The following is a 17,754-nucleotide window of genomic DNA, read 5'->3' as shown; positions in this document are numbered from 1 at the left end:
ATGAAGTGTTCAAGGTTAACATGACCAATAACAGGGTAATTCAAAATCGATTCCCTGATAGAATGTAATGGGAAGAACACAGCATCACTCAGTGTTCCTGCCAGAAATGTCACTTGAACCAAATCATGAGAAAGCATCGACGAACCCAAACTGAGGGACAGTCTGCAAGATAGCCTGTGATCTTCAAATGTCAAGGCCATTGAAACAGGCCTGGGTTGTTCAGAGTATAGGGGACTGAGATATGACTACTAAATGCAACTTTTTTTCTGGTGATAGGTTATTGGGACCATTGGGAAAACGTGGTTATCTGTGGATGTTTTCAGATTTCTACTTCTGATGGATTTATTTGGTGATAGAATGTCTTTAGTTATAGGAATTATACATGAAAATATGCAGGAGAGTTGGGACATCACCTTGCAACCTATTCTTAAAAACTATTCTGAAAAGAAAATGGACTATTCTTGCAATATTCTTGGTAATTGGTACTTTTCTTTATGTTTGAAATTAAAAAAAAAATTGCTTATTTCTTATCACATTTCCACATGTAATACAATAATAAAAAGCAATTATGGGAATATTTGAGTTGAACATGCAAAACATAGGAAGAACTGAAAATTCTTTATTTGGTAAAAATTAAGAATACATTGTATAACTTATGAACCACCAAGAGGGAAACATGTAGGAGTGGTAACTGAAAAAAAGCAGAACATAAAAAAAGCAATACTGATGATGATCATTTTCAGTTGTACAGTCATGTGGCTAAAATAAAGTTCTCTCAATTCCTTTTGTGTCAAACAGTTAAGGGCACAATAAAAAAAACGAGACAAGTTTGCTAAATGTCAAGATCTTTTTTTCCCATTACTTATTTATTTTTTAAAATTTACATCCAAGAAAAGTCTAGATCGTTTTACTGTTTGAGAAATAGGTTACTTAGAGGGGGAACAGTGTCTAAAATTCCACAGAACTAGAGTTAAGTGGAGACCATGACTAAATAAATACGTAACAAGGACATGTTTTGATTCTCTTTAAAGCAGTAATTTTTTTTAATTGTTTATTTTTGAGAGGGGGGGGAGGGAGGGAGGGAGACAGAGCGCCAGTGGGGGAGGGTCAGAGAGAGAGGGAGACACAGAATCTGAAGCAGGCTCTAGGCTCTGAGCTGTCAGCACAGAGCCTGATGTGGGGCTTGAACTCGTGAACTGAGAGATCGTGACCTGAGCCGAAGTTAGACGCTTAACTGAGCCACACAGGTGCCCCTAAGGCGGTATTTTTGAGTCAGGAAAATATCCAAAGAAAGAGGATTCTTCTTGACGTGCTTCTCGCTGAACGAGACCTTTATTCACCGTATATATCAACTGCCTAGTCCAGACATTTGAACTCCGAAATAATTTAATGCAACTCACAGTCAGATGACACCTTATCACGTACAATACTTCCACATGGAAATAAATTCTTGACGCCTTTTGAATTCACGATTCCCATGAAATTTTAGTTATGATAAATTACAAAATGGCAAGAAAGATTCTTTGATATCTCAAAGTAAGAAAAAACTTAGGAAAGTACATATTAAAGGGCTTCCCAAATTGGAAGCACAATTATTAGAATCTTGATAAAAAGCAATTTTTTCTAGGTTTAAGGTTCAAGTCTGAATCCTTGGACTTTCCCACATCGACAAGACACCACTTGTGAATGTTCTTTTTAAAAAGCTCCAGAGCTCACGCGTCAGGAGCAGGTGCCACTGAGCCAGCGCTGGACAGAAGAGGCTTGCGGTATTTGCACTGAATCCAGACTCGGTACATGGTCAGCTGTTTCCCTCGGTTCACTTGCAATCGGCGATCCACCAGGTTCTGAACCTTTTCCAGTCCAGCCGTAGTGAAAAGTGTATCCAGCTCATCTGGTTCGGAAAAGAGATGTTTACATATTTTCCGCTACAGAAAAAACATGGTCCACCACTTCCTATATTAAATGGGGCTCCGTGAGACTGTTTTTATTTATGTATTACAAGTGGCTTCAGCAGGGCTGTTTATTTAGAAGTGTAGGAGCGGCTTGGTAATATTAAGTTCATGTTTAAATGGGGGAAGCCAAACCTTCCGGCAAGGGCCCCTTGGAATCCAGAGGGAGAGCCTTAGAGCTGACAGGGAAGAATTTTCAAGGGCTTTATGGACACCTTAAGGGTATATGCAAAATCTCTCTGCATGTAATGTCAAAGCCACTTTTTTAGCAGAGAGTTTCCACTATATTTTAACCAACAGCTCAAAGAAGTATGTGGCACAATAAAGGGCCCAAGGATGGCACTGGTGGGGGAGGAACCCCGAGGCAGGGCAAGCCGCAGAGGAGGGCAATTCTGGATTACGCCTGGGAGCCGGGGCACGGGGAGCACAGCCTAATTCTGGCGCACCTACAGGACAACCCGGCTTACAGGGCAAAACCAGCTGCCCTGGGGTCTTGCCGAATGGGCAGGTTTTCCATTTGGGACAAAGCGACAGGGAGGAAGCGCAGACAGTCGAGGAGCAAAGCAGAGGACTGGAGGCTCCTGTAAGTGGAGCCCGTGTGGAGAACAGTGAACCGTTCAGGTGGCCTGGAAAGGCAGGAAAAGTCTTCAAAAGGCAGAAGGGCCATGACAGTTTTACTTCCGATACTGTATCAAGCAACATTTGATCTGGTGTTTGGGGGACTGTTAGCATGAAGAAAGATGAGCGTTTCCATACCTTGTGTGAAGAAGTAAACTCTAGTACCATCGCCTCTCACGTAGAAATTTTCAGACAGACACTGACCTGTGGAGCGATGTGATAAACATCAGAGAGACTTTAAAGCACTTCCTTGAATTTCACTGCCAATCAAACGTACATCGTGATACCATTTCTCGGGCAGAGAACAGAATCCTTTCTTGGTTGCTCTGGGCACGTTGCAGGAATCTTTGGAGAAGAGGACCCCAAGGGGAGCGATCGAAATGCAGTGTTACGTCACCCATGTGAACCTCAGCCTTCTGTTCTAGAGTTGTTTCGTGTTGGAAGGTGTTTTCCCCCCTCCCTGACTACATAAATACCACATACTCTTTGTAAAACAAAAGTAAATAAATAAAAGCCAGGGACCATAGCTGAGTCTGAGGAAAGGTAACTTGAGATAGACACCATGACCATTTCCCATGTCTGTGCACGTGCCCACACTCGTTCACAAGTACAAGACATACGCTGTTTTGGTTACGGACGCTCTCCCTTCAGCCGCCAAGCCCTCTGACCTAACGTCAATTTACCAACCTGGTACGTCGCCCTTCTGTACCTTCTGAATGCCAAAATGATCTTACTTGTTTCACTTCTGCTTATTTCTCTCCAGCTACTCTTACATGTGGGGTCAACTTTAAAATACTTGTCTGTACACTGCTCTTCTCATCTGGGAATGCAGAACGGAAACCCCTCCAAGACCAACAGTAAGGGATCTACCCCACGCGGCAGGCACAAGATTCCCCTCTCCAGAGGCATTCATTTGGTTTTCGAGATTTTGCTTACATATGTATTACATGCTAGTTCTTGAGGAATTCCCGAAAGGACTGTTAGACTGAGTCAATAGCTCCAGTGTGCTCAAAAAACCCAGTGGGCGCCTGGGTGGCTCAGTCGGTAAAGCACCCTGCTTTGGCTCAGGTCACAGTCTAACGGCTCGTGAGTTCAAGTCCCACATCGGGCTCTGTGCTGACAGCTCAGAGCCTGGAGCCTGCTTCGGATTCTGTGTCTCCCTCTCTCTCTGCCCCTCTCCCACTCACATTCTGTCTCTCTCCTTCAAAAAAAAAATCTTAAAAACAAAAACCATTAATGGAGAAGCACAGCTCTTTTCGTGAGTTGGCAGATTAAAGAAGTGGTTATCTCATCCTAATTTTTGTTACCCTCAAGTTTGTTTTTGGTCATTTGGATATGTTCTTCTGGGAATCAAGTCTAAAATTTTCTTCCCTGTGTTTTGGGTGGGTTGCTGATCTTTTCCCTATCAACGTACCAACAGTCCCCGAAGAGCACAGATAATAATGCAGTCTTTATCTGTTCTATGCACCGAAATTATCGGTCTTTAAACTGTTTTAATGGCACCTTTGGCCATACTTTGTTTAAAATTATTCATGTAATCAAATGTCTTTTCTAAAACTAGCTCTTCTAAATGCAGCGGTCTTGGTTTTAAAGATTTGCCCAATACCTAGATCACACAATCTTCAAAAACATACCACCTCTGTCATGTATTAAATGACTTCATATTGGAGCTGTAACTCTAGGTTTCTAATCGATTTCACGGATTTATACGTCTATTCGGATGGCCAATCTGTTGTTTTGCTTACAGTAGCAAAATATGTTTTATTTTATTTTATTCTTAAAGTTTATCTATTTATTTGGGGGGGGGGGTGCAGACAGAGGGAGAGACAGAATCCCAAGCAAGCTCCGTGCTGACAGCAGAGAGCCCAATGTAGGGCTCGAACTCATGAACCATGAGATCACGACCTGAACTTTTAAGTTGGACGCTTAACCGACTGAACCCCCCCAGGTGCCCCCACGATACCTTTTTTATTTTTTAGTTATTTATTAAAAAAATTTTTTTTAATGTTCATTTATTTCTGAGAGACAGAGATAGAGCATAAGTGGGGGAGGGGCACAGAGAGAGAGAGACACAGAATCCAAAGCAGGCTCCAGGCTGAGCTGTCTGCTCAGGGCCCATCGCAGGGCTTGAACTCACTAACTGCGCCATCATGACTTGAGCCGAAGTTGGACACTTAACTGACTGAACCCCCCAGGTACTCCCACGATACCTTTTTTAAATCGAAGCTGAGCCATGTCGTGGCGGCCATAATCTCGCAGAAGCATCATCCCTCCGGGCTTCAGAAGCCTGCTCAGCCTGTTGATAGCCTTCTGCATCCTGTGGGGCAACAGAGAAGGAAGATCAGGTCTCCTTAAGGACAGGGTCCCTTCTCCTCGTAGCACGTCTGGAAGAGCCAGTGGACTTCGTAACCCTGCCTGACACATGGCCCCTGAAATCTTAGCTCCTCTGCTCTCCCTTCAGATGAGAACAGGAGCGCGTGTCTGAGCTTCTGATGTGCCTTCTGTGGTCTGCTCACAACTGTGGCTTCGACCCAGTCCCTTCAGTATGAAGAGGCCCGAGGACAACCTGCTTCTGCTGGAGAGTTCGACCATGGGCCAAGTCACATACTCTGTATCTGGCTCACTGCCCACTCCTGCGATTACTTCCCAGGGAAGCCGCCCCTGGCCTGTGCGCCTGTGCCTCTCTGGGCGCCATGCTGAAAACCTGCAGTGAGGACTACTAGTCGGTCGACTCCTCTGCCTGCCCCCCCAGGCCCGAGCTCTTTGTGCGCAGAGACTGTGTCTTTCCATTTGTTGAAGATCAAACCCTAAGAACTTGCAATTTACAGGGTGAGTCAGCATGCAAATGAGCACCTCGGCAGAGAGCTTTCCATTCTGACTGCACTTTCCATACACAGTCCTCGTGGGGGTTTCGGCTGTGCTAACCTCAGAAGTATAAGTGCTACACAGTCTATTTAAATACTGAATAATGAATTTTAATTCTAATGTTTTGTTTCAGTCCATGTCAGTTTTTAAGACTATAGCAGTTAAACTTCCGCCGTTTTAAAAAAAATCTATCTAGTAAACTCTACCCTCAATGTGGGGCTTGAGCTCATGACCCTGAGATTGGGTCACATGCTCTACTGACTGAGCCAGCCAGGTGCCCCTGAACTTCTGCAGTTATTAATGTTTAGAAGCATGCCTGGCTTTTGGGCTGTCCTGCATCTGCCTTTATCCACACTCACAATGTCCGTGTCAGGTCAGATGATTCAGTGCCATCCTAAAGGAAATGGGAGCCAGAGAAAATCAATCACTCCTCTGGGTCTTTGGCTGATGTTGCTTCCTGAGGACAGTACTTCATCAGGACAGCTGGTTGCCCATGTCTAAGAAGTTTTTTTTGTTTTTTTTTTAAGGGAGAGAAGAGTGCATGTGAGCATGGGTGGGGGTGGGGGTGGAGTACAGAGAGAGAATCTGAAGCAGGCTCCATGCCGAGCGAGGAGCCCCTCAAGCTCGATCTCATGACCCTGAGGTCATGACATGAACTGAAATCAAGAGTTGATGCTTAACCAACTGAGCCACCCAGGCGTCCCTAAGAAGCTTTAACAGCATCTTTTAGAGTTCAGCAGCTGACTTTCCTTTCATCTAAACTTTATTTTATGGAATTCTCTTGTAACTGCAGTTTTCCAAAGAACTTAAGCATAAAGGAACACCTGAGTTAAGGTTCACCATAAATTCTGTGTTGTTAATAAGCTTGGTTTACTGCAAGTATTTAAAAAGGCCAATGAAGGGTGACTGGCTAGCTTAGTGGGTACAGTGTGTGGCTCTTGGTCTTGGGGTTTTGGGATCGAGCCCCACGCTGGGTGCAGAGATTACTTAAAAGAAAAATTAAAAAAACACAGCCACTAAAGACTTCTCTCCCATTCCTTAGGGATGTTAAACCATAACGATGACCAATCACTGCAGTCAACAGGCAGAGGTTTAGAGGCTGAAAGAGAAGTTGGGAACTTGCAAATTTAGGAAAAGGGATGAGCCACTCGTAACACTGACAGAGTGGCTTTTCCCTGCCTATCAGAGGATCCTTCTTACTCAGGGCCCAACTCTGACGAACGCTTTGTTTTTGTTACACTGCTGGTGAAAGGACCTCAAACTTACTTGTCTGGCACAACTGCAGAAAGAACAAATATGAGGATGATGATATCAAGACTACTCGTGGGCACTGGGTAACTCTGATCTTCATCACACAGATCGTGAACAAAGGCAAAACACCGGCAGGGATCATATGCTGAATTTGTCTGCAGACAGTTGAGAGACACACAGGTTAGAAAATGTTCTCTCTCACACACACACAGATGCGCACACACACACACATTCACACAGCCTCAAGGAAATCTTATCTTGCTTTAAGTGTAACTGCAGCTACTGCCCACTGAGGGTTATCGGTCTAATCATGAAGGCACGCAATCTTACTCAAAGGTTAAGATTCTTGAACAATTCCAGAGAGGAGCTTGTGGAATCCAACTGGTACTTTTATTTATTTTTAAAAGATTTTAGTTTTGGGGCATCTGGGTGGCTCAGTCGGTTGAGTGTCCGACTCTGGCTCAGGTCATGATCTCAGAGATCGTGTCTTCAAGCCCCACATTGGGCTCTGCACTGAGAGTGCCGCTTGGGATTCTTGGGATTCTCTCTCTGCCCCTACCTACCTCGTGCTTTCTCTCTCTCTCTGAAAATAAATAAATAAACTTAAAAAAAGATTTTTGTTTTAAGTAATGTCTGCACTCAACATGGGGCTCAAACTTGCAACCCAAGATCAAGAGTTGCATGCTCCACTGACTGAGCCAGCCCGAGATGCCCTTAACCGGTACTTTTAAAACTAGAGTTCTTCATTCCTCTACTTTTATTCTTTATTCTGATGCAGAGTTAGATTTGAAGACTGGAAAATCATCAGGAAGGTAAGTGGCCATAAGGAAAAATAAAACTCCCATCAGGAGAGAGATAAAACATACAGACATTTAAACATTTAAGAGCATGATTTATTTATTTTTATTTTTTTAAATTTTTTTCAATATATGAAATTTATTGTCAAATTGGTTTCCATACAACACCCAGTGCTCATCCCAAAAGGTGCCCTCCTCAATACCCATCACCCACTCCCCCCTCCCTCCCACCCCCCATCAACCCTCAGTTTGTTCTCAGTTTTTAACAGTCTCCTATAAGAGCATGATTTAAAACAACTCCCAACTCAACTATACCATATTACATAGACCACAGAATTCTCCAGGAAAACCTATTTCTCTAGATGTGGAAAATTTAACTTTATATTTTATTACCATAAAATTAACTAAAAAACCCCAAAACTAACTAAAGATAAGCCTCAATATTCACCTGGTCTGGATCCATGAAAGTAACTCCAGAAAGACACAACTACCAATTCTGGAGCTCCTCTGCTACACGCATTAGACATGACTGTAACAGACACATTTTAGGGTAATTTCCCTTTCCGTATCTCTTCTCCAAAAATGTGACTTTATTCCTCATTGGCCCCCGCTCATTCAAACAGGGCAAGTAGATTATCAGCTGGGCTGGGTCAATCAGACTATTCCTGGGGACTTTGGAATCAGGACAAGTCATTGTGGTGAGGCTCTGAGAACCCTGAACAGGGTGGACTGGTAAGGGTGAGCATGCCAGGATCATATGTAAAACCAGGAAAAACCTATTACAGAAAGTTGGTCTGTAAACAGAGAACAAACAAAGGACAAATGGGCACTGAGCTATGATTGATAGGAAACCATGAACTTGAGGGAGGTATCATGATAGGAGGAGGAGAGGGTGGTGCCATCCTACTGGCTAGTCAACTTGCCTTGGTATCTGCCACCTTTTTTAGGGCTCAGTTACAGTCCTGGCTACACTTTATGTCCTTGGGTTGCATGACCTTCTCTTTCTTTCACTGGCTGAGTTTGTCTAGATGTTTCTATGACTTATAATTCAAAGAATTCTGACTAGAAACAGTCTTCTCATTTCAATCCTTAAAAGGAAAGTTTGGAGAGGTCAGGAGACAGGCCCAAAGTTCCACAGCTGGCCAGTGAGAGGTTCTGTATTCATGTTTAGTTTTTTCCGCTACTGCTGCCTGTAAATCTCTTACTTTCGGACCACATAAGAATAAGAAATAAAAGGGGCACCTGGGTGGCTCAGTGGGTTAAATGTTTGACTTCGGCTCATGGCTTGTGAGTTCGAGCCGCACACTGGGCTCCATACTGCTGGTGCGGAGCCTGCTTGGGATTCTTTCCCTCCCTCCCTCCTTCTCTAAAAAATAAATAAAAACTTAAAAAAACACAAGAATTAAAAACATTGCTAGAGACCCTGACTTTTAGAAGACGTTTTCCCCTCTAACCAGTGAAAATGATGGATAGGAGCAATTACACTCACCTGGACCAGTTCTATAGCTGTGGAAGAAAAATCACAACAGTAAACAAAGAGTCCTGGATCACTGAAATGGGCAGAAAAACAGTAGAACAATTAAGACTATAAAGTGAATTGTGTCTGTTCTCTTTCCTGTGTAGCAGAGGTTAAAATATCAAAGACACCATATGTTAACAATGGAACAGGTTTTGAATCTTACTAATTTTCCTGATGACAAAGATAACTTAGAAATCAAATTAAATCAAGACCATTAAAAAAAAAAAAATCCAGACCATAAATCCGATCTCCCGTCACCCATGGTTCCCAATAACCACTGTTGCCAGTGAGAAACAACACAGCCCTTTCTCCTCTGTGCCGTCACACAGTTAAACTTTAAACACACTTACTTGTTAGTTTGTAAAATCGGAAAGACTGTGTTTCCCACACCACATCCAACCTGCAGACAGAAATGAACTTTTAGTTACAGGATTTTCCAAAAAATTAATTCCTGGAGCTAGACAGATAATCAATAATCTTGCCTCCTAACTCCATTAGGGAAGGTATGGTGACCAGAGCTAAATAGTACCCAAGCCGTTCCCTGACCTTGACCTCAGAAAGTCTAAAAGAGGCAGCCATAGAAGACTTTGAAAGCATGGGCTTTCAACAGCAGAAGGGAGTTGGTATGGAAAAAAGGGCATAGATTGCTTTTACTTTTTCAGGTTTAGCAAACAGTCCTATAGATGAAATATTTTCTTACTGAACTGCACTATATCATTACTGGAAAAAATGTTTCTAATTGACTAAGCTGAAAAATTTATGAAAAGGGGACCACAAATAAGATTAGTCTGGGTGTGGTAATAATAAAACCACCACCATATACTAAGGACTCACTACTTGCCAGACACGATTCTAAGCCATTTTACATATGTTACCTCAATGTATGCAATCCTCGTAACTATGAGGCAGACAGAGAGGCAGAGGTCCCGTTCTGCTTGGGGAGGGTAAGGGACTACTGACAAGGTCATGCAGGAAGTATACTCAACCCTAGGGTAATCTGCTTCTGGGGGAGTGTATAGTCACCGTCTGGCCTCAGCAACACCACCCCAACTAGGAAGACAAGAACTCTCCCATGCCGGAGAAGCAGGCGCCATCCCAACTAACCCCTCCATGTTGTAACTGTATTACAAGAGAAGTAAAAGACTTTGTCTTGTGACTCGGGACCCTCTTCTAGGTGGTAGGTACAGCACGATGCTACAACGTTCAGGGCAGTACGATGTTCCCAAGTAGCACCCCAGGTGATGTATCTGTGTGCTACAACCGCCAAATATCTGGTCTGAATTTAGGACATAACGTTAGCTTTAAAAAAAAAAAAAGGAGGTGTTTCTAGGCCAATATAGGAGTCAAGTCTAGGCACCTTCTTCACCACTTTTGTGGTCAGCCTCCCTAGGCCACCCACGTGTACGACAGCCTCATTAACCCCATTATCAGGACAATAAAGGGGGGTTACCTCGAGTATTCGGTAGGTGGCTGAGGATCCAGGGAACTCATCAGCACAGATTTCCAGGTGACTGAATTTCTGAGTTACATTTTCTCCCACAGGAGCTGTCTGTGTTTCACGTTCAAGACTATTTGAAGAACACTTGTGCTGTTCTATTTTTAAACCAGGTCCATCCTCACTGGTCCTACGTTCAGGTGCTTCACTCCTCTTGTCGGAGGGCAAATCCTCCAAGTGATCTTGGCTTTGGCCTGGTGCCAGCTCTGGGAATTCGGTAAAAAGCCAGTGTCTATCCTTGAAAAACCCGTTTTCGTGGATTTTGTAGAAGTCATTCCAATATTTGTGGGCATTTATTTCATAATCAACTGTAAACATTAAGGGAAGAGTTTAAAAAAACCATCTCTCAGGATTTTATTTGTCCCTAATGTCATATACCATTCTGTCTCATTGAATGTCATTTTATACTAAAAGTATCCTCAAGCAGAGCCATAGTCTCAGAGCTGGAAACCTTTTAGTCCTACCAGGTACCCTACCTGAACTCCCTCTGCATCCTGTCCTTCTAGGGAGTCCAGCTTCTGCCAGCGAACTTACTACCAATTCTTCACCCACATCTTTGGGTGGCTCTTAACTACTAGAAAATTCTAACATTAAGCAAAAAAATCTGTCTTCTGATCAAAAAGTCCTACTATTTCATTTCTTCTTCTTCTTTTTTTTAAAGTTCTACTACTTCTTAGGGTCATACAGAACAACTCTTTTGCATTTAAGGGCGGTCATTTCCACCTCTAAATTTTCTCTTTTACAAGTGAAACATCCCAGGTTCTTCAGTTATTCCCCATGTAAACTCAATGGTTATGATACAGGCAGCTCTTCTTAAAATACACTCCCGTCTGTGGCTCTTCATAGAGTGTGGAGCTGAGAAATGAATTCAGTAATACCACAAGATACTAAAAAATAGAAACAAGGCTAAAAGGAAAGGAGAAATGCTGACAAGAGAGAAAAATGTCTTCAGATGAGAAGAGTTTTGATGATGGAGGACAGGAGAGACTCGAGAAGGGTAGACTGTTTACGCTGTAGTCTAAGGTGATCAAGGCAGTGTTAGACTTGAGTTTTGTTTTCTTTTTCTTTCTTTTTTTTTTTTTTTTTTTAAGGCTTCAGTTTTTGGTTCTTTGCCAGACCTTGACTAGTGTAGTTGAAATGAATACAAATCTAAGAAATTGGATTTTAGTTCCACCCTTGCTACTACTAACTAACTGCTTACCTCTGGGAAAGGCACATAATGTCCTGTGGTCCAAGTTTCTTTAACTGTAAAAAGAGGATATTGGACTACATGATTTTCAAAATCCCTTTCAACTCTAACCTGCATTGATCTAGTCTCTGTCAAAGCATGTAAAGTGAGTATTTTGCAACTGGAATCTTCTAATTGTTACACTGAACTGTGGGATTACTACCCTCTCAGTTTCTAATCCTACTTTCAATTGTCTTTTAGGAAAAAGGCCCAATCAGTACTAGTTTTAGTACCCAGAGATATTCTGCAGTGAAATCATCCACCTCTCCAGAAGGGGCCTCTTTTTCTTTGGCCAGACTTATCTACACTCTGCTTCACCCAGCTCTCCTCGGCAGAAGCCTTAAATCCTCATAGCCATCACACGAAGAAAAGACACATTCACCAGTCATTGGCTTCCTCCCCCAACAACATTGGGAATCAGATCACTAGAATCTAGCTTCAATCACATTTCCTCTGTAAAAGTGCAATCACATAGAGAAAGCACAGCCTCTAAGCCAATCACGTGACCACACGATTGACAAAGGCGAGTCACATTAACATGGGTCTAGACAACGTAACTAAAACTTAATCGCTAGAAAATATCAAGATACACTTACTCTCAAAGCCCAAAACAAAACTCCCTGTTTGCTCTAACAAGATTTTAGGGTGACGCCCTTTTCCGTCCTAACCCACCACCCACCCCTCCCGTTCTACCCCCGAGTTCGGTATCAGTCCAGGAACAAAGGCTCCTGGCGGTCTCGGTTCTCTGCCTCTCGTGGACAGTGCGTTCAGCAGTACACTGGCTGCAGATACCACCGAGGGCCCACCTGGGCGCACCTTGCTTCTCCTGGCACACTCGCTGGGTACTGTTCTCCCGGACTTTCCTCTCCGCCGCCGCGGCCTGCTCTTCCGACCACTCAACATTGTCCCTGGGAAAATCAAACGGGCAGCTTAGAGGCCTCACGTTCCAGCCGCGGGCAGGGTGAGTCGCTGGCCCCGGAGCGCCTCTCCCACGGGAGGAGAGCGCCTCAAGCAGGGCAGCGGGACTCGTGGCCGGCGGTCAGGGGCTTCTCGCAGCGCCCGGGGCGGCGGGCCAGAGGGCGGGCCGCAGGCCAGGCGAGGGGCAGGGCGGTTACCAGGCATTATGGTGGAAGACGCGCTCCGGATCGCTCAGGAACCGGCTCCCAAACTGCTGCCTCTTCTGGCCGACGGCAGCGGGCGCGCACTCGGTGTAGGGACCAGCCATGACACCGGAGCCGGATATGCTTACTTTTCCGTAAAGAGAAAACTTCCTGCGGAGCCACGCCCCCTTCCGGAAGTCGCGGCGTCTGGGCGGGAAAGGACCAGGGCAGGGCGGGGCGCGGCAGTCCCCTGTGGAGGTTGGTGCTCGAGCTCCGCCCACTGGGGCGGGGCCTGAGTTGGGGATGGGGTTGGGGAATGGGGTTGGGGAATGGGGCGGGGCGTACTCTGGCAGAATTTCTTCTCGGAGTGGGCTTCCTACTCCCCATCCCTTGCCAGGAGGCCCTAGTGGTCTTGCAGACCCGCAAGAAAGTGGGAGACATTAATTAAGCTTGAGCCTCCTCTCTATGCTGGGATCCTCTAGCAGGTTCCCCTGTTTCCCTCAAAAATTTTAAAAATGTTTATTTATTTTGAGAGAGAGAGAAAGAGAGAGAGAATGGGGGAGGGGTAGAGGGAGACAGAGAATCCCAAGCAGGCTCCGCAGTGTCAGTGCAGAGACTGATGGGGGGCTTGATCTCCTGAACTGCGAGATCATGACCTGAGGAGAAATCAAGAGTCTCACGCTTAAATGACTGAGCCACCCAGGCACCCCAAGTTTTAAGACAGGAGAAATCAATCACTTTGAGAATTAAAGGTAGCTAGTCCCATAGAGCTTATGGTCGGAAGAATTTGAGGAAGGTAGCAAGCTGGCCGAGGAAATCTGGCAGTTTTCCAGCTTCCATCGTCAGCTTTTCGTAGTGTGAAAAGCTATGAAAAAAAAACCCGATTTTTCTGGGAGGAGGATATGAAATGAATTCTGAGAGCATGAGGTTTATCTGTTTAATCAAATGGAATATCCATCCAAGGACAAGTTAAAAAATTTTTTGTAACCACATACTTTTTGGAATTATCCATATCCGAGCTTATTCACACAGTCAGGATTGTAATGCAAACACACATAGTTTGTTATGTTCATACATTTTCAGCCTTCCATTTCTATTTTGATAATTACTACAAACTGATTCTCAAAAGAAAGCATGCTGTCTGCACAAGGTTAGTTGAGAAGAGTTCCAGGAGAGTAATGATTACCATCTGGAAGAAGATAAGGAAAGGGTTAATTACTTAGATGGTGCATTACTAGACTCAGCACACTGGTACCCAGTTGTCGTTTCCTTCATTGCAGATTCTTTCCGTACGCAAAACTGAAGGGAGCTATGAGAGGTTCTGTATCTTTCTCAGAAAAGAAACTGGATCAGGCCCTAAATCCTCCTTAATCACAAAGAAAAATATGTGAGTGAATTGAAAAGATAAGAGAGTAGAGAATTTGTACTTTATTTGAAAACACTTTTGCCATTCTCATGGTCTTTTTTTTTTTTTTTTTTTAATTTTTTTTTTTCAACTTTTTTTTTTTTTTTTTTTTTTTGGGACAGAGAGAGACAGAGCATGAACGGGGGAGGGGCAGAGAGAGGGGGAGACACAGAATCGGAAACAGGCTCCAGGCTCCGAGCCATCAGCCCAGAGCCTGACGCGGGGCTCGAACTCACGGACCGCGAGATCGTGACCTGGCTGAAGTCGGACGCTTAACCGACTGTGCCACCCAGGCGCCCCTCTCATGGTCTTTTGAAACATTTTGAACACGACCTCCTCTCCAAAAAACAAGTGACAAGGATTTTTATAGTTTCTCGAGGCTGGTTGTTTGACATAGTGGTTGATTTATATGTATTCTTGGCATCTTGTTGTCTCTTCTACACTCGTTTTTCTCCCCACACCAAAAGCTATTCATGCTCCTAATCAACATTCTCACTGCAGAGTTTCTTGCAGGGAGCTCACTCTGTTTTCACTTGAAGTGACTTACTATATTAATTCCCACAACTAGTCATTTAAAATGGCAAACAACTTGGGCCCTTTTGGTGAAATGGGAGAAAAGTATCCTGAATTTTCGTACAATTATCTTTGGTTGACCTGTACAACTCATGTTTCTCCCATCTTTTGAAGTACCTGAAGTTATTTTTCTGCAGAAATTTGGAAGACGTGACTCTGAGTCCTCTGTGCTACCAGACTTCATGCTGGACTGTATCTTCAGCAAGCAAAACTTTTCAGGGGAGTTAAGGGTCCCTCTGCTGGTGAGCTGGAAGAGCTCTTCTAGCTGGGTGGCATGGGTTCAAAGCCTGGAAAGGTTAACAACTCTCAGTCTGGATCATTGCCTTGGGTGTCAACCTGGGACGTGGGTAATTATTTCATGCTTTTCTTTAAGTTCCAGTCAGTGGAAATTCCGGTCTGTGTAAGCATGTGCTCTGGAACTTAAAGTGGGGGAAGGGACCCTGGTGTCCTGATTTGCTCTCCTTAAAGTTTCACAGAACATGTAGCAGGCCTAGATAATTGAATAAGCTGATTTAACAAATTTAAACAGCCTTTTGTGTTTTTTTTTCTTATTGCAAAATAAATATGTTTATTGTAGAACATTTAGACAAAAGAAAAAAAGAAACTACCCCATTCCATCCTTAATTTAACCCATTAAATACTTTGGTTTAAAAAAAAACAACACTGATGTATACCTTCCAGTCTTTTTTTTTTCTTATGTATTTATAGAAGTAACTTTTAAGTTACAATAGTTTCAGAACTGCTTTATGCCCTCTTATTTTACAACTTCATTGAGGTATAGTTTACATATAATTAAATTCACCCATTTTAAGTGTACCGTCTGATAATTTTCATAAAAATCTATATTTGTGCAACTACAATCATAATTAGGTTCTAGAACAATCCCATACAGCCTTCTCATGGCTCTGAGCAGTTGTAGCCTATTTTATAACCTGATGATAGCTTATAATATCATTCTTTTGTTTGAATGGTCTTTTCTAACATCGTTTTAATTTATAGAACTGTACCATGACTTACTGGACATTTAGGCAACTTTAAAATCCAACACGGGGGCGCCTGGGTGGCGCAGTCGGTTAAGCGTCCGACTTCAGCCAGGTCACGATCTCACGGTCCGTGAGTTCGAGCCCCGCGTCAGGCTCTGGGCTGATGGCTCAGAGCCTGGAGCCTGTTTCCGATTCTGTGTCTCCCTCTCTCTCTGTCCCTCCCCCGTTCATGCTCTGTCTCTCTCTGTCCCACAAATAAATAAAAAAACGTTGAAAAAAAAAATTTAAAATCCAACACGATACACATCCTTGTAACTAAATCATTTTGTATATTCATGATTATTTTTTTAGGAATAATGTCTAGAAGTGGAAGTAGTGAGTCAGTGGTTATAATTAGCTGGATTACTAAGCCGTGAGGTCAGGGCATTTTATCTCTTTGTTCACTGTTATATCCAGGTCCTAGAACAAGGTCCAACACATAGTATGCAACTCAATAAATGTTGAACAATGGGTGCCTGTCAGTTAAGCATCCGACTTCGGCTCATGATCTCACTGTTTGTGAGTTCAAGCCCCGTGTCAGGCTCTCTGCTGTCAGCACAGCGCTTGTTTCAGATCCTCTGTCCCTCTCTCTCTCTGCCCCTCCCCCCCTTGTTTGCACGTGCTCTCTCAAAAATAAACATTAAAAAAAATAATTGTTGAATGAATGGCCGAGTACCTATTGCTATACTGACAAGATGCCAGTTTATACTGTCACTACAGTATGTGACAATTTGATAGAAAGACTGTGTTACTGTACATTTTAGATTTTCCAGGACAGATATGCTTAAAAATATTCTTTCCTGTTATCTCACTGATCCAAGAAAATATTTCAGGAATTCTAATTTTGGCATCCAAATTACATCTCTTAGATTGCCTATTATGGTCATAGCCATACCAAAAAAAGAAAAAAATCTGTCAAACCATAAATCTTATTCTTCAGGTAAGAAACATGGCCACTTGTCAATAAGCTTCTTTTTCTCAACATCATAACATTGTAAAGAATGGCAAATACATTTAGACACTTTTGACTCTTCAAGGTAACACAAATTTACTTCAAGACTGTTCCATTAAATAGTTCTAGGAGCCTTCACTATTTTCATTGCTTTTTTCTGGCATGTTATGATTTTATATTATAAGCCACTGTCCCCATCAATGTGAAACATGTTTTTTTCCTTTTTCTAACAGGAAAAAATAATGTAATGGATGATATACACCTAAATGTGATTAAAATAGTAAATTTTGTGTGTAGTTTTCCACAATAAAAATTATAACTACCAAACTTGTAATATAGTTACATATGTGCATCTTTATTAAATGCATTAAAGAACAAGTGTAATGGATGAGATAAACTTTAAAAAAAATTTTTTATGTTTATTTATTTTTCAGAGAGAGAGAGCATAAGCAGAGGAGGGGCAGAGAGAGAGGGAGGCACAGAATCTGAAGCAGGCTCCAGGCACTGAGCAGTCAGCACAGAGCCCGACGTGCTGCTTGAACCCAAGAACCGTGAGATCATGACCTGAGCCGAAGTCGGGTGCTTAACCGACTGAGCCACCCAGATGCCCTGAAAACAACATCCCTTTTTAAAAGGTATCCAAGAGATCAGCCTGAAGATGTGTGGCTAAGGAGCCTTAGGAACACCCAAATTTAATCAAGATTCCCTGGGAGATGGTGATATCATTCCCTGGAACTGAAGGATCATTGTCATCTGCTGTCTTTGGCCTCTTTTACAAATCAAAAACCTAGTGCCACTTACAGTCACATAAACTAAGAGGCATGTTACTGGGAGAGCCCCTAGGGGCTCACAGAGGCCCTTAAGGTAGGCGCACATCTCAGGTTTTCTCCTGGTGCCCAGGCCATTTTGAGCCAGGTGGGGGCAGCAGAGTGCAGTTGTTTGCTGGGGGAAAAAAACCACATGACCTCTATTTACTAGGT

General features: G+C 43.2%; 1 protein-coding gene across 3 annotated transcripts; it reads right to left on the bottom strand.

Moving 5' to 3' along the window:
- Positions 1 to 599: 599 nt before the first annotated feature.
- Positions 600 to 12,976, bottom strand: METTL2A (methyltransferase 2A, tRNA N3-cytidine). Of its 3 annotated transcripts, none has more exons than XM_060645787.3 (9): positions 12,838 to 12,971; positions 12,539 to 12,630; positions 10,450 to 10,802; positions 9,350 to 9,399; positions 8,970 to 9,030; positions 6,699 to 6,838; positions 4,778 to 4,884; positions 2,706 to 2,771; positions 600 to 1,891 (listed from the first exon to the last, which is right to left on the bottom strand). In XM_060645787.3, the coding sequence occupies exons 1-9, from the start codon at positions 12,945 to 12,947 to the stop codon at positions 1,713 to 1,715; spliced, it is 1,158 nt and encodes a 385-aa protein (XP_060501770.2). In that variant the 5' UTR covers positions 12,948 to 12,971; the 3' UTR covers positions 600 to 1,712. The 3 variants fall into 3 exon arrangements, with proteins under 3 accessions (XP_060501770.2, XP_078294452.1, XP_060501771.2); XM_078438326.2 differs by having other exon boundaries at positions 12,529 to 12,630; positions 12,838 to 12,950; XM_060645788.3 differs by lacking the exons at positions 600 to 1,891; positions 2,706 to 2,771 and adding an exon at positions 2,778 to 2,912 and having other exon boundaries at positions 12,838 to 12,976.
- Between the last annotated feature and the right edge of the window lie 4,778 nt (positions 12,977 to 17,754).

This window comes from Panthera onca, chromosome E1, assembly GCF_046562875.1.
Source record: "Panthera onca isolate mPanOnc1 chromosome E1, mPanOnc1 haplotype 2, whole genome shotgun sequence".
Taxonomy (NCBI): domain Eukaryota; kingdom Metazoa; phylum Chordata; class Mammalia; order Carnivora; family Felidae; genus Panthera; species Panthera onca.
This window is presented reverse-complemented; position numbering and strand designations above follow the sequence as displayed.